At 41.4% G+C, this 17604-nt stretch overlaps 1 protein-coding gene across 1 annotated transcript; it reads right to left on the bottom strand.

The window, feature by feature from the left end:
* Window positions 1-685: 685 nt before the first annotated feature.
* On the bottom strand, window positions 686-16481 carry EMP3 (epithelial membrane protein 3). The gene is made up of 5 exons (XM_032237885.1): window positions 16259-16481; window positions 11211-11296; window positions 5293-5395; window positions 4616-4756; window positions 686-3786 (listed from the first exon to the last, which is right to left on the bottom strand). The coding sequence occupies exons 2-5, from the start codon at window positions 11286-11288 to the stop codon at window positions 3617-3619; spliced, it is 492 nt and encodes a 163-aa protein (XP_032093776.1). The 5' UTR covers window positions 11289-11296; window positions 16259-16481; the 3' UTR covers window positions 686-3616.
* Window positions 16482-17604: the final 1123 nt, after the last annotated feature.

Here is a 17604-nt window from a genome sequence, read left to right as displayed (position 1 = left end):
AGTAGCCAGCAACCATTTGTCCTTTGCAGAAACCTCCAGTTTAGTAAATCCTCTTTTTAGTGCAATCTTTTTGCTAAGTCTGGGCTCTTATTATTCCTCAGATTGCTTGTGTTCTTACAAAAAGGCAACTCCTATTTGTGCTTGGCAGCAGATATTCTTCAGATCTCAACAAGATTAAATATTTATTCATTCCGAGGCACAGATCTGTGCTTTGCCAGATGGCAAATTAGCACCCTCTGTAGACTTTAAGCTGCACTTTTGCCTAATATGGATGGGAGTAGGTTACTTTGTCAGTGAGGCAGACAGTCCAGTAGTTATACCGCACAGGCAGTCCAAAAGCAACTCATTCCAATTTTATACCCCACACGTGCAAAGTGAATAAGGGATCCTAGAACAAGAGTTACCAATCTTTCAGAACTCATGGACCACTAAATTCATAATTTTAAATCCCGTGGACCACTAATATGATCTGCCTAATGACTGACTGGTGGGTGTGGCCACTCAATGTCACTCACATGAAGGGGTGCCTTGTCAGCCTCTACTCTCCACTCCACCTCCCCGCCCAGGCTCCTTAGAGCCCCAAAAGTTGTTGGAGCTAAGCAGCCACCATGAGAGTTGGCAAAATAGCTGTTGTCAGAAGGTCACAAAAAGTGATCACATAACCACGAGACACTGCAACAGTCATAAACATGGGTCAGTTGCCAATCATCTGAATTTTGATGATGAAATAGGTCAAAACTCAGTTAACCAATATTTCACTTTACAACAGAAAGTTTGGGCTCAATTGTGGTTGCATGTCAGGGACTACCTGTAGTTTTCCCAATTAGATGGTAAGGCAGTGAATGAACAACTGCAGTGTGGAACTGTGGCTGACCCTGACATAGCTGTGTGGATAATATTTAAGTTGCAATCTGCTACAGATGGTCCTCACTTACTAACTCATGCAGTGTCAAAGCTAGAGTTATTTTTCTAAAAAAGACTGCTGACACAAATTCTGTGGCACAACCATCCCAGCATCCCAATCACATGATCACCGTTCAGGCACTTCACAACCAATGCACATGGCTTATGCTGCAGTATCGGAGTCGAATGAGCGCTATTCACATTCTTCACAACTAATGGAGGACACGGAAACCACAGACATGTGACACCTTACTTTACAGCCATTGTGGTTTACCTGTACTTACCAACCAAGTACAAGTCATATCATAAGTCCATTGTGGTCGCATGATTTTATGCTTAGTGACCACATTACTTAGCAACAGGAGTTGATAGTCGCATTGTGTCAGCTAAAGAAGAGCTATCCAAATCATAATCTTTCACGGTCTCTAAATACGAGCTTCCCTTGTGAAAGTTAGGAGAATTGGAGTACAAAGTATTTGCCACCCCAAAGAAGGAAAACAACAGCTCCGTCAAGTCTTTTTGTTGCTTTTTTAATTTCTAAAATACATATAAAATATCAAAAGCCATTGGAAGAAGACAAAAGGGGACATTTGTAAAGCATCAATTTTATGGCTAGCAATCAATTTGAAGGAGGAGCAAACCTGTTGAAGAAAGATGGTACACATGCATAATATTTGAACATTCCTTAAACTGCAGATTTTTGGATATGCATCTTACAGTCCCTATAATTTTCAGCCAGTAGGTTGAAAATAAAGGGAGATACATTTGGAAAAAGCTAGAAAAACTTGAAATATTTAAGTACGAGTGGGAACAAATACTGTTGCCACTGTACACCCACTGAGCAGGGAGTTACAATTAATTGTAACTCACTGAATGAAGTTACTGAAAGTTAGTCCTTGTTTAGTGACTCCCTCATTTAGTGACCATTCACAGTTCTGATGGTGATGAAGAAGTAACTGCAGTCAATTTTCATATTTATGACCTTTATAGGTCTGTAAAGGGGAGATCACAAGCAGTTGTGATTTTCAATTAGCGACTATTTTGCTTAATGACTCAGTTGACAGTCCCAGTTTTGCTTGCCAAATGATGCCTATATACTATAAAGAAATCTGAAGGTTAAGGAATAGTAACATAGATCTTAGATACAGAACAACCAATATCCCACCAACTAAACTTTTTATCCCACAAATCTATTTAAAAGTAATTATTTTCCCAATGTACTTTTCCTATGTAGAATATTCTGGAGGGGAAGCATTCTAAAGATAGGATGAAGCTAATATGTGGGAATAGAGGTAAAAAAAATAGAAATGGCTGTACAAAACAAGTGCATAACTGAAGCTCCCTAATTTTCTATATGTGTTGCATACAAAAGGCGGTATCAGTTGCATAGTTATGGCCGCCATCTTGACTTTTTTGACCTCCCTCACAAATGCTCCTACCGTTACAATAATAAGAAGACACTTTTTAAAAGATTATTTTTAAAAAATTGGAACAAGCACAGAGTCCCGTGGCCTCTTCTTTCAACTTTTAAAAGTTCAATGATTTTCTCAACTGCAATTTAATAGGTATTTTATCCAAGCTGTATTTTAGGTCCCAAGAGGCAAGTGAGAAAAGACAGAAAAATCTGCAATAAAACCAACATGTTATGAAGCAGATTCTTATTTAAACTCCATTTTAAAATCTTTTTTAAACCCCCCACGAGGATCCTCTTACATGATGTTTCAATTTGCCTTCCATTTGCAAAAACTTTAAAAAAGAAATATATTTTATATCTATACTACCAATGCCATGTTTTTCCCATTAAAATACATATTTCAAATAAAACTGGTTTCTATTTTTTAAAAAAAGGTCGGGGAATTGTCTGCCATACTTCAGTTTATCAAAAAGGAAGATTATTCATTTTTTTTAAAAGAATACTACAGGAGGAATATATTGTTCCCTCATTTGCAAAAGTAAAAAGTGGCTATAATCTACATGTACATAATTACAAAAACAAGAAGCAAACATTTCTCCAGATATTAAGAGAATGGGCTGATAGAATGGCATGATGTCATATCATTTTGCCAGCAAAATATTCATGAATATTTTGCTGGCAAAATGATATGACATGATATCAATTCATGGTAACCTGTTGGACTAAAGAAATGCCCAGTGTATGATGGCACAACTTTAATTTCCCATATCATGGGAGATCTATATAAATACAGGTAGTCCTTGACTTACAACCCTTCCTTTACTGACATGTTTGAAGTTACAACAGCACTGAAAAATAGTTTTCATGTTTAATGACCACTGCAGCATCCCCATAGTCATGTGATCAAAATTCGGATGCTTCACAGCTGACGTCTGGAAAACTAAGCCAATGGGGAAAGCTGGATTCCTTTAACGACCACATGGTTCACTTAACAGCTGCTGTGATTCGCTTAACAGCTGTAGCAAAAAGGTCATAAAACGGGGTACCTACTCACTTTAAAAATGGTCTTGCTTGGCAACAGAAATTTGGGGCTCAATTGTGGTCATAAGTCGAGAACTACTTGTATGCAAAAGAAAACCGTGTGCTTATAATGCAAGAACCCCCACGGATCAAGTTACCCATTGCATAGAATTTCGTGCCATGAGTGCTTTCAAAAACTGTGAAGAATGAATGCATAGCTGAATTGAAAGGAGCACAAGTCTCCTTCCAAGGTGAACGGAGAAGTTCCCTCGTTGTAAGTCACTCTTTTTTCCGAAGGTGGATGTAAACAATCCCACTAACAAGGGCCAAGGGAAAAGCAAGCCAGGCTAGGACAAAACAGTGACCGTAAGAGCCGCCGGGCATTCGACCCTGCTGGAACGTGTCCACATGAATAGTGTAGATCAAGGCAGCTGTGAACACAGAAACAGCTGGGAAGAAACCAAAAACAGGTGAATTAGGATCAGGTTACAGCTCCATCTTGCTTCCCTTTCTTTAGCAAGCAACCCAAAAAATTATTACATCTTTCCCATCAATATAGACAATTCCTAGAGTGCAAAATCTTACCAGATGCCTATTCATACCTGCAATAGGCATCCCAAGATCAAAGAATTCACAGCATTAGAGCTAAGTGGGCAGAAAGGGATGGTGTGGGAGAGAGGGAGGAAGAGACTTATGATATTTGGGGTGTTCTTGAACTACAACCTCTAATTGGTAATTCCGATTGGAATAGCTGGGGTGAGCGTTTCTTAACCTTGGCAACTTTAAGACAGGTGGACTTCAATTCCCAGAATTCCCCCGAAAGCAATTCTGGTTTGGGAATTCTTGGAGTTGAAGTCCACCCATCTTAAAGTCACCCATCTTAAAGTCACCCACCCAGCTATTTGAAGGGCCAAGCTTTGCCACTCCTGAACTTCACTTAGCTTGGGCTTGCAAGGTCCTTACATTAAAAAGATAATTTGGGCAAATGGAACACAACCAGATTCATCCAGGGTTCCAGTGAGCATTTTGCATATCATTCCAATTAAGTTAGACCTTAATATGATGGGGAATTCTGGGAGTTGAAGTCTACAAACCTCCAAGTGGCTAAGGTGGAGAAACATTGATCTATGCAATGTCCCCTTCCATTTACATGTTGCACATGGAAACATCTGCTCCCCTACAACTCGGCCCCAATCTTTCTTCCTTGTAGATGCTATCACCTTTCTCTTGTACTGTGATTTTACGGCCTCCAAATGATGATTAAATTTGGAACCTTACCAGTCAATATCTGGAAAATCCCTGTGGCGTAAAACAGGCTTCCCCGCTTCATCGTGTAGAGCTGCCACATGAAAATAATGAAAGCTAAACTGGAGAAGAGAAGGCTTAAAACCATGAATGCCTGGACTCCATGAAGCCATTCTGGGGAGAGAAATCATTGAAGAGGGAAAAAAACCATTAAGAACAGACCTTATCAATCTGCCTTCTCCAGAAAATTTTCCAGCAGCCCAAATGGCTCGAAAATATGAGTCATATATAATGGGAAATTCTGGGAGCTGAATATCTGAGGGGCACTTGGTTTGAAAAAACGCATTCTTATCTTGAAGCAAAATAGTGAATATCACACAAGTATGCAACCTTCACTCCAACCTCTTGCCAAGTTTTACCCTTTCCTGCAGATTCTAGGAGATGACCAGGCTGGGCACAAGGGAGGGGTCAAATGCTTAAAAGTCATGAGTCTCTGCATGCCCCACAAGAAATCTAAGTCCAGCCCACCTTGAATACCTTCTTAATTCCCTCTCATTTCTCTTGACTATTAGTAGCTCAGATTCTTCTAGAGATCTTAAGTCTTTATACTCATCTGAACCGCCTGAATCTCCTGATTTCCCTGCCACTTGAAGGGAAATGGCCATAGATGGTCCTGGGCCATTTCCACAAAACCCAAAGTATATACTCACTACTGTCAGACACCGGGTGACAAGTCCAGTTCTGGTGCTGGTTATCCATCAGACATTCATTCCAGATGTTCACTGTTTCTCTGTTAGGCAGAACCCACCATGACTAGAACAAAAACAAAATAAAACACCCCAGCAGAGACAAGGAATTAGGACAAAACAGATGAGGCCAAACAGGTCACCTTTCCAAATGGGTGAGTGAGTGTTAATAAACTTCCTCCAACCCATAACAGGTACTGTTCCAGTACGGTGCTCCAGAGAGCCCACCCGTCCTCCTTACCTGTATTTGTGCTCTTCCGCGCAGGGAGCATACGGCGCCTGTGCAACGCTCTGCCGAGCATTGCAGGAGGTAAGGACGCATGCCCGCACTGTGTGCGTTCATGTGGTGGATGCCAGGCCCCGTTGCACCGTACCAATTGCATCAGGATCCGGAACCCACCACTGCTCTATATATACCATTTCAGACAAGTGGCTATCCAGTCTCTTCTTAAAGGCCTCCAATGATGGAGCACCTATAAATTCTAAAGGCAAATTGTTCCACTGGTTAATTATTCTCACTGTTAGAAAGTTTTCTTTAATTCCAGGTTGCTTCTATAGATATAGGCAGAATGAATGAATGGATGGATGGATGGATCCTTGAAATTGAACTGCGTATTATACAGGCAGTCCTCAAACTTATTACTGATCTCTTAGTGACCAATCAAATTTCAAATGCAGCTGCTACCTTGAGGCTAGTTATGACCTGGATTCAAAGTTCTAACAGTCGCCCTACATCCCATAGCAAACTTTGGGCACTCAGCAACACGGCTGCATTCACAAATGTTTGCATTGTCCCATGATCACACAATTGCCTTTTACAACACTTGCAACCAAAATCAGCACTTCTGGTTTTATAGAAAATCATTGGTTCGCTTAACCATGATGGTAATTTGCTTAATGACTGCTGCAAAAAAGATTGTAAATGAAGTGTCATGTGACCAACCCATTTTATGACTATCATGACTTACAACCATGGCGATCAAGCTCCATTATGGTCATAATTGGGACTGCCTGTACCTGTAATTGTAAAGTTTGTTTTCCCATCCTGTGGAATCAAGGAGGAAAATGTATTCAGTGCAACAAGAAGCATTTGAAAATATTCTGACTTTCCTAAATATTTTTTCATAACTTTTTCTCTTCAAGCTTTTCTTCTGTAATTGGTTTTATGTGTAGTCTCGTAGTGATGCTGCCAAGCTCTGGAGGCTGCCACCCATTCCTGAATCTTTCTCCCAATAACTTCTCCTAATGTTTCTCTTCTCCGTTCTTCTTTCCTAGTGTTTTGATCTAGGCTTCCCCAAAAAGCACGAAGCAGATTCCTGGTCTCAACTAAAGCCCTTTTATTAAAGAATGTGAATTCCTCTCATTCACATACAGCAAAGGCCTGCCTGGTAAACAGTCTTTCAAAGGTGAATTTATGACCACAGACATTATCTAGCTTGGAAAGCTGCCATGTAAATATTTTCCAAACGCAGAGCTGTGCACGGAAAGACTGGGCACAGAGTCTCTGAGATTCACGGACAGATCTTCACACTCCTGAAACAAACTAATGAACAAATTGTTTCCTGCAAAATCCCACTCCCCTTCCGCTCCTCTTTTATTTCCTGTGGATGGGGCCATTCACTATCCTGTGGCTTTATTCCCAAGTCGACCCTAATTTCTGAGCGGTTCTTTTCTTCTGGCAACTCTGTGCATGTGCGCACTGAGAACAGGCTCCAGCTGTTCTTCTGCCTCACTGCTGTCCAGCTCTGAAGGCAGCTGACAACTGCCAGATGGCCTTGGCCCCATCTCTGCCTCTGACGCAGAACCCTCGTCGGAGCCTTCCCCAGCCACCAGGACTGGCCCATGCTCCTTCCCAATCTCCTCACTGTCCGAATCTGCTGCCAGCTCTGCTAGCCACTGGCAGGCCACAACACCTGGTATAGGTGTTCTCTATTCCTTCATTTTTTTTCTCTTAGTGGACAGAGGAACTTTTGACTTTTTAAAAAAGATGTCATATACAGATAGTCCTCAACCTATGACCACAATTGAGCCCAAAATTTATGTTCTTAAGTGAGAAATTTGTTAAGTGAGTTTACCCCATTTTTTCACCATATTTGTTAAGTGAATCACTGCAGTTCTTAAATTAGTACCGCAATGCTCAAATGAATCTGGTTTCCCCATTGACTTGGCCGGTCAGAAGGTTGCAGATGGGACACTGCAACCATCATAAATGTGAGTCAGTGTAAATCACGTTGGCATGGGGATGCGGTAACAGTCATAATTCTGAAAAAACGGTCATAAATCACTTTTTTCACTGGCGTTGTAACTTTGAATGGTCACTAAATGAACTGCTGTAAGTTGAGGATTACCTGTACAGGTAATCACTTGACTTATCACCATTTCTTTAGTGACCATTCAAATTTACAACAGCACTGAAAAAACTGATTTATGCCTATACAGCATCCCTTGTACAGCATGAGCACAGGAACGTGAGACTACTGTATCCTTTTGGTGAGACACAAGCAGAAATCCAACAGGTGACTTTTCTTTCCTTTTTTCTTCCCCTGTGGCCAGGAGGGAAAGGAAAACAATTGCAGATAGTCCTCAACTTATGTTCGCTTAGTGATCATTCAAAGTTACAACGGTACTGAAAAAAGTGACATGCAATCTTTTTTCAAACTTACGACTGTTACAATATTCCCATGGTCAAAGGGTTAAAATTTGGACACATGGCAACTGGTTCGTGTTTATGACGGTTGCGGCCTCCCAGGGTCAAGTGATGATTTTTAGTGACAAGCAAAGTCAATGGGGAAGCCAGAATCACTTACCATATATACTCGAGTATAGGCCGACCCGAATATAAGCCGAGGCACCTAATTTTACCACAAAAAACTGGAAAAGTTATTGACTCGAGTATAAGCCTAGGGTGGGAAATGCAGCAGCTACCGGTAAATTTCAAAAATAAAAATAGATACCAATAATGTTTTTGAATATTTATTTCAAAGAAAAACAGTAAACTAGCGGTGTATTCAATGAAATACTTCACTCACCTCATGATGCTGATGTCCCGCTGTGATGATGATGTCCCGTGCAGCCACGGGAGCGATGTCCCGCCTCCTATGACACACGGCACAGTGATTCCTATCATTGGATCACTGTACCAGAGGAGGTGGGACATCGCTATGTGGCTGCTTGCCATAACAAGGAGGAGGTGGGACATCGTTGCAGAGCGGCAGGAGGGGGAGGAAGGGGAATCGTAAGACAGCCCTGCATTACATTAGAACGTGAGGAGGGGGGATGGTGCGGTGCGTGCTGCGCGGCAAACTGACACAGAGGGAGGGGAAACTCACAGGGGCACTGGGCCATTCACGAGTGTCACCCAGCGGCATGGCCCCGCCCCTTTTTCTCCTCCATTTCGGGCAAATTTTTCACTGACTCGAGTATAAGCCGAGGCGGCTTTTTTCAGCCCAAAAAGTGGGCTGAAAAACTAGGCTTATACTCGAGTATATACAGTAACAACTGTGTTACTAACTTAACAACTGCAATGATTCACTTAATAAATGTGGCAAGAAAGGCTGTACAACGCGACAAAGTCCACTTAACAACTGTCTTGCTTAGCAATGGAAACTTTGGTCTCAATTGTGGTCATAAGTCAAGGATTGTCTCTGTTTAAGATGTAACTGGTGGAAACCCTATTAAAGAATCAAGTTTTGGGAGCGAAAGGGAAAGGTTGCATGGGAAGAAATAAAACAAAAGGGAGTAAAGCAAATATCTTGCAAATTACTTTCATTTCAAGTGATACAACAGGGGACACAATGTATCTATCAAATGTCTCAAACACAAAAAAATATTTTAAGACAGGGTTTCTCAACCTTGTAATTTTAACATGTGTGGACTTCAACTCCCAGAACTCCCCAGCCAACATTGGTAGCTGGAGAATTCTAGGAATTAACATTCACCCATCTTCAAGTTGCCAAAGTTGAAAAAGATTGTCTTGAGGAATTAAGGTGCATGGAAATTTTGGCTTGTTTTGTTTTGTTGGAAAGTTAGATTCCTCATTCAAGATAAAATTATTAATGAGTTAAACAAGTCATATGTGCAAATTGTTCAAAGTGGAAACAGGATTCATGGCTGTAACCCAGCCTTTTCCTGTGTTAACAGGCATGCTTCTGTGGTTTTTTAATCAACAAACTACTAATCCTGAGGGATTTGTCAGATTTCTGAAGCAAGGAAAGAGGCACAGACAGAGAATTATCTGTCTCTTTCCCCAGCAGAGGTTCAAAATGCCGCCACTGACAATTCACCATTCAAAACAGATACACGCACGAACACACAATCATCTTAAATCAGAGGGGCTTAATATCAATCATCTTCCCAAAACTAGTCAGAGCAACAAAATATGGGGATACAGACATATTCTTTGGGATCAGTATAAAGCAGAATAAGACAATCTTTATTTTATTTTTTAAAAATCTGTTTTGAATTTAAAGGAGGAAAAAAAGAATATACAGTAGTTTAAAAAATAGTTAAAAAATTGAGTTCATAAAGGCTTTTCAGGTTGTGTCATATACCCCATTAGTTGTTAGTTGGTGCTTGTTTCCCAAATGCATTTTTGTTTACCTTTTAAGAGGGCTCTCCCAAAACATAAATGGTGTGCATAAGTATGTTTACAGATGTGTAAATATATTCTGCTTTTGGGGAGAAACAAAGACCAATTAGAAATGCAAGGAGCAAGAAGAATTTCAGGCAAAAGTGTTCTGCCATTGGGGAGTCTTTGAAGTGTCTATGGCCTTCTCTTAGGCTCTATTCTTGACATCTGAGGAGCAATTATCTTGAATAAAAAATGTGGCTGGCACTTTCAAGGGATTCTCTTCAGATCAGTTTATGTGCATCCCTTACATATATTTAGCTTGTGAATAAATCTTATTATTCTTAACAAAGAGATGAGTAAATGTGTAGGAGCCAAGATCATCTGGGGCACATTTGAATGCCCTTTGGTTCAAAGTCTTTGCCTAACCAATCTTAAAGAAAACAACCAGATGACATAGCCTGCTTCTCATTCTTAGCTCTTAAACCAAGGCATATTAATTTCTTATTTTTCTGAACTAAAAACTAAAGTGGTGTTTTCCATCTTCTCTTGACACCAGCCTTGCTATCCACATAACTGGTGGTTGATGGTGATCAAGCTTATATTGCAAAAGGTGAGAGATCAAGCCAACTACCTTCATTTTTATCATTTTTTCAGCAACAGATAGAGATGATGGATATAAGTAAGTTGTTCAGCATTTTTTCTTCATTCTAACCCACATTATTATATGTGTAAAACCTTTATCCTAGGAGTAAACATTTTAGCCTCTGGATAATCAGATGATGAGCACATACTAAAATTTGGAAGGTTAGAATCGCTTGCTGATAAAAGAGAAGAGGCAGAACCTGGGAGAAGGTGGAGTCAAGAAAGCAATCAGCCTGGAGTCCTTACATTCCCATAAGTAATCAGCCCCCCTTGAATTCTGTTGACTCTTCTCTAGTCCCAATTTAGTGCTGACCATTATATTAGTTGATTAGATTCTTGTGTATAGGCATAAGCAATAAATCAGCTTAACTACAATTTAACTTGTAGCTATGGTTTTCCCCTCAAGTGAAATGCTGAGCAAAGATATTTACTATCCTTGATTAAAACCTGGTACCTCATCAAAGAGTCAGAGGAAATTGTCTCTACAGTTGAGCTTACTAAATCATGAAGCACCCCTTATGAAATCCAGATGGCTGGACAATTCTGAGAATTGTAACGTAACAGCACTGAGCACAGAAGGGTAGGGAATGTAGAATTAGTAAGCAGCTCTCAAACAAAATATTGAATCTGCAGATTAAAAAAGAACTGGACTATTTCAATTCTTACTTACCTTGTCCAAGGTGGCTACGAAGAGTAAGATGAGGATAAGAACATGGAGGGCTGTGACCGCAAAGAGTAGGAAACTCATCCTGGAAGCTGAATGGAGAGAAGAAAAACATAGATTAAGTTTACACGTATCCTTCCTCGTGGCTGGTTAAAGCAAGTAGGAACCACTGTTTTCCCAAGCAAAATTAATCCTACTATGTCTCCTCAAATTGATAAATTATGTGCTCTCCAGATTCTGCATTCCAGAAGCTTTCTCCCTGTTATCCAGTTATCCGTGTCCCTTTCCAAGGATTCACAAATCTCAGTTCCAAAGGAAAAACAAATGAAAAATTTCTCCCGTTACTCAGACCTTAGCCAGTTTATTCCAAATTGCCTCAGGATGCTCAGATATTGAAGCCCATCCTTAAATGCAACGTATTTCCTCCTTCCTCCTACCCCACGTCAGAGAAAGCAGTATCTGGGCTCCTGCAGCTAGTTTAAATTCCTGTGGTTGTAAGTCTGGCTTAATCTGATCCAGATGTTTTAGAATTATGTGAGTTGTGGGCAAGAAGAGGGAGGTAGAAAAAGAGCAGTAATTGCCTAGCTATGTTGCCGCCCTTTTCAGTCCCATCAAGACTGCACACGCGCACGCTTACACACACTCACAAACGGTTTGTTTTCCTCCAAATGGCAAAGAAGTAATCCAGTGTATCTCAACCATGGCAACTTTAAGACATGTGGACTTCTACTCTCAGAATTCTGAGAGTTGAAGTCCACATATCTTAGAATCATAGGGCTGGAAGGGACCTTGGAGGTCCCCTACTCCAACCCCCTGCCCTTGGCAGATCACTTCAGACAAAGGGTTGTCCAATCTTTTCTTGAAAGATCCTCCAGTGATGGAGAACCCACAACTCTTAGTTATTAAAGTTGAGAAACATTGTAATAGGCAGTGCAATGCAGTGCAGTGCAATGCAGAATAGAGCAGAGAAAATAAATCTGGGTCTGACTTTAGAATTAAGCAATAAATGCTTCCACTTTTCTCGTCTTCTTGTTGCTAGCTGCTTTTTTCAGTTTGTTTTAGTGCCAAAATTTCCCCCACTATATAGCTTTGCCAACATGGCTCAGATTTGTGTTTTTCTTCCACACTGTCAAATTTATCACCAGGTATTCCATTAACAGCAAATCTGATTATCTAGTGGGGTTACTTGTGTGACCATATTCTGGCCATAATCCATGGGTTGCATTCCTACTTTGCAATTTAAGATGTACATTAAAAATAATGTATTCATTAATCTGGTATTTGAAACAGATTTACTGCAGGCAGTCCTCTACAAGACCACAATTAAGCCCAAAATTTATATTGCTAAGCGAGACAGTTGTTGTGAGTTTTGTCCCATTTTACAGCCTTTCCATTGTTATTAAGTGAATCACTGCAGTTGTTATTAGTAAGATGCTTGTTAAGTGAATCTGGCTTCCTCATTGAATTTGCTTGTCAGGAGGTTGCAAAAGGCGATCACATAACCCTGGGATATTGCAACCGTCCTAAATATGAACCAGTTACCAAGCAACTGTATTTTGATCATGTGATCATGGGGATGCTGCAATGGTCATAAGTGTGAAAAATGGTCATGAGTAACTTTTTTCAATGCTGTTGTAATTTTGGTCACTAAACAAATAGTTTGTAAACCGAGAAGTATCCGTAATTCATCACCTTCAACTTATGAATGGAAACATTTTGGTTAATCCATTAATTCAATTGTTTTGGAGAACCCAAGTCTTTACTTTAAGCTCTATTGTAGCTCATACCATAGAAAATGCTGGCCAGGGCTGTTGAAAATTGTAGCTTAACCCCAACCATAACTTAGCCAATGATATGAGCCATTGGAATTTTTGACTTGGCAATATCTGGGAGGTCCCATGTTACTCATCTCCAAATTCTAGCATGGGTGAGGTTTAATCATATGATTTTGAGACGGGAGTCATACCAGTATTATTATTACTGAAATGAAATTGGAAGTGGCCTCATCTGAGCAGTGGGAGACAACAATAGCACCATTGTCCTCCTCCTCTAGCAAGAAAACGTTTTGGGGTCAAGCCTTACTAATGGCCTTCAAATTCCTGAGCTTTGAAAAAATATTTCATTTCGTGTTTTGAACAGTTCTTGAACCTTTTGTGTCTTGGGGCCCTTGTTAGAGGCAGGTGAAACCTACAGGGCCCCTTCTCAGAAATGTATTTTAAAATGAATAAAATAAAATAGTGAAATCAGTTGTAAATGTTATCCCATAAGTCCACAGATGCCACCATCACCCTGAAATCTGCGCATAGATCTTCAACTCCATGGACTGCAGGTTAAGAGCCCCCTTTTTTAGAATAAAATAAGAGACCCAGTCTGGTGGGCTGACAGGGCTGTTGCCTTCTATGGCTGAGAATTTGGGGAGCTGTAATCCCTATATATCTGGGGTGTTAATTGGACAATAGGAGCGCAAACAAGAGGATAACCACAGATATGTCAGCTTAGAGTAGGGCTGCAGTTTAACAGATCTCATTATCCACTATGTGACTGCTTTTCAACCTGATCTGCTTCTTCACAAATGCTGCAATATTATGTTTGAAGGGGCATTTCCTTCATTTTGTAATCTAAACAGAAATTCTTCATGGACTAAAGCTCGATTGTTAAAAATTCTCTTCTGCTTACTGTTACACATGAACTTTGCTGCCAAGTGACACTTTTCAGACTAAAAAAGGCGTTCCCTTCCTTGACTAATTCTTTACCAAGAATTGGAGTTTCCTGACCTAGGCAGCAAACAACCTTCTCCAATCCAGGAGGGGATCAGAGGATGGTTAGAGTAAGAATGCTGTGAAAGGGTTAACCTACTGCTGAATCAAAAGGCACCCTTTCTTGGAAAGTTTGGTTACTCTGCAAAGATGCCTGAAACTGCATAATTATAAGGTAACATGCACAAAAATAAGTTCTGCAAACTTAGCAGCTCTCCCTGCCTTGCAAAAAAATAGGGGAAACCTTGAATAATGCAGCAAAGATTAAAAGGAAGCACTGTTGCATTGGAAGAAGTGTAAAGATAGTCCTTGACTTACAAACACAAAATTTATGTTGTTAAGTGAGAAATTTGTTGAATTTTGCCGCATTTTATGACCTTTCTTGTCACATTTGTTAAGTGAATCATTGCAGCTGTTAAATTAGTAACACCGTTGTTAAATGAATCTGACTTTGCCATTGACTTTGCTTGTCAGGTCACAAAAGGGGCTCACATGACCCCGGGACACTGCAACCGTCATACATATGAATCACTGCCAAGCATCCGAATGTAAATCATATGACCAGGGGGCTGCAGCAACAGTCATAAATGTGCAAAATGCACCCAAGTCATTTTTTCAGTGCTGCTGTAAATTTGAACGGTCACTAAAAGAACTGTTGTAAGTCAAGGATTACCCTGTAATTGAAGGAAAGTTTGCATAGAACGAACTACTGTAGTTTACAGCACAAATATTCTGTATGTATTTATTCAGCAAAATATAGAGCCAGTGAGACTTTTTTTCTGAGTTTGTGTTTAAGTTGAAATTCTATAGGCAATCCTTGACCATTCATTTAGTGACCATTAGAAGTTACAACAGTAGTCTAAAAAGTGATTTACAAGCGTTCTTGTCAAGGTCTCTCCATGGTCATGTGATCAAAATTTAGGTGCTTGGCAACCAGCATGTATTTACAAAAGTTGCAGCAGCCCAGAGTCACATGATTAGTATTTGGGACCTTCCAAGCTGGCTTCCTACAAGGAAAGTCAGTGAGAGAAACCATTGCCAATAACCATCTAACTGCAGTGATTCATTTAAGAATCATGCCGAAAAAGATAAAATTGGGTGTGACTCACTTAACAACCACCTTGCTTAGCAACTGAAAGTCTGGCCCTCAATTTGGTCATAGCTCAAGGACTACCTGTATTTAAATCTTAAACTTTTCAAGGTAATCTGCATGAAATCCAGCAGTTTCACTGCAAGGCCATTTTCAAAAGCTTTTCAGCCACATTTAAAAGTTGCTTAACAGGATGCAGCAAACCGAAAGCAATCAAAGGCATTAACAATAAGCTAGCTGGGTTTTGCATTTGGTTGTGATGTAATAAACCCTTTTTAGAAGAACATAATCCAGAAGTGGGGAATCTGTAGTTTTCCAGATGTTGAATGGCAACTCTTAGCAGCAGCCCCAACAAATGGCAAGGACATAAATGAGGAATGCCATAAACCTTAATGGGACAACACCTGGAGGAGAATCATAGTCCACCCACTTCTTTACAACTTCTCACATCCAGATTTTTCTCCAATAAAGTCGGTGTGGAATGGGGGCAGAAACGAAAGCCCTAAAAATTTACTTTATGCCCAAAAAAAAATTGGCATTCCAGCCTCCTGCTAGTTCTCCAGCAACATTCCCCTGCCTCCCAAGAATTGGCGTTTTGAAATCTATTCAGAATCGCGATTGGCTAAAATTTGGGGATGCATGGGGTGGAGCCTCCATTGGCGGCTAATCCACTACCTTTCCCCCCAATAATTTTAAATAAAAAGTTTGATAGAGGAATGGAAGCATAACATGCCTTGGGACTCTTTCTTTTTCCTTTTTTAAAAGACTGCTGCTTACGGGCTTAGCCAAAATACGGTGCCAAACAATTAAAAAAAAACTCGAGAAAGCAACGATATGCGTTCTGAAAGGAAGGCGCGAAGGATAATGGATGTTGGGCGGGTGAGAAAAGCGATCGCTGGAGAAAGGATGGGCGGTTTAGGGATTAGATTAGATGGCGGGAAGGGAGGGGGGCGAGTAGATCGGCCGTCTGATAGGACGGCGCCGTTTCTCTCCCTTCTCCCGATCCTTTTCCAGAAGAGTAAAGTAATCGCTTGCTATCCTCCGTCGCCTTCCCGCCTCTCCAAGTCTAAACGGATGAGATCCCTCCTAAACCCTTCCAAAAGTCCACTCGCCCCCCCCACCACACACCGATTCCCACTTCGATCGGTCTCAGAACGACCCACTCGCAACTTTCTCTCCGTCTCATCCACCCGTGTGGGCTTAGTTACCTGTTGGCAGCGCAGGGCTGGGCAGGGGTGCAGCCGATCTGTCTCCGTTGGCGCTCAGTACTTCTTCGGAAGTTTTTTTCCTCTGGACTGCCCCCGCTTCTTTTTTTTTTCTTCTTCTTCTTTTTTCTCTAATACAAATTTAGTTCATCCTGCTCGTACCACGTTCCCCTCGCCCTGCCCTTGGCTTCTGGCCACGTGGGTGGGAACAGAGAGCGCGTGGCTGGCCTGATGCTTTCGAGAAGGGAACTGGGGAAAAGGGTGGGCCGGGGGTCGCTTGAAAGGCGCCCGGCTTTTCGAGAGGGTTGGGTCACTCCCCTCTGTCGGTGCCTCTGCTTGGTTTTTTGCCAGTAGTTGCAAGGAGAGACAGATACAGGTAGTCCTTGACTTATGACCACAGTTGAGCCCAAAATTCCCATTGCTAAGCAAGATATTAAGTGAGTTTTGCCCCATTTTAGGACCTTTTCTTGTCACCATTGTTAAGTGAATCACCGCAATTGCTAAGTTAGTAACACGGTTGTTAAGTGAATCTGGCTTCCCCATTAACATTACTTGTCAGAAAGTTGCAAAAGGGGATCTCATGACCCTGGGGAACACTGCAACAGTCATAAATATGCAACCGTCTTAATTTTGATCACCTGACCGTGGGGAAATGCTATGTGTGAAATGTGCGAAAAAAGGTGGTTGTCACTTTTTTTCACTTCCTTTGTAACCTCAAATGGTCCCTAAACAAATGGTTATAAATCAAGGACTACCTGCAATTGTTTCCACCTGCCCTTTGGGAAAAAGTCACCTGTTGGATTTCTGCCTGTGTCTCACCAAAAAGACAAATGGGGAGGAAAGGGCAGTCTTGGCTCCAACTGTACAAGTGATGCTGCACAGCTGAAAATTCATAAATAACATCTAATTAGAGCCCCCTTTATAGGAGCTACTGGATACTACCATGATGGCGAACCTATGGCATCCGTGCCACAGGTGGCATATGGAGTCAATTCTGAGGGTACGTGAGGCGTTGCCCTGTCAGCTCCAGCTGATTTTCGGCCTTGATTTTCAGCCACTTTTCGCTCTCCAGAGGTTTCCCTGAAGCATCCAGAGGCCGAAAAACCGCCCAACACGCAAACCGGAAGTTCGGGAACGGACTTCCGGTTTCTACATTGGGCTGTTTTTCGGCCTATCTCCCATCCCAGAATGTTTGAAATACATGGCCTGCCGGAGAGAGCGGAGGCCACGGGGGGGGGGGGGGCAAATAGGGTCTACGGGTACGGGAGTGGGCTGGAGCATTCCAGTCATGATGGGGAGGGGCAGGTACGATGGGAACTTCAGGGCTAGCCATTACCGGGGAAGGAGGG

Source organism: Thamnophis elegans, chromosome Z (genome assembly GCF_009769535.1).
Source record: "Thamnophis elegans isolate rThaEle1 chromosome Z, rThaEle1.pri, whole genome shotgun sequence".
Classification (NCBI taxonomy): Eukaryota; Metazoa; Chordata; class Lepidosauria; order Squamata; family Colubridae; genus Thamnophis; species Thamnophis elegans.
Note: the sequence above shows the minus strand (reverse complement) of the source record. Positions and strands in the feature narration are given on the sequence as shown.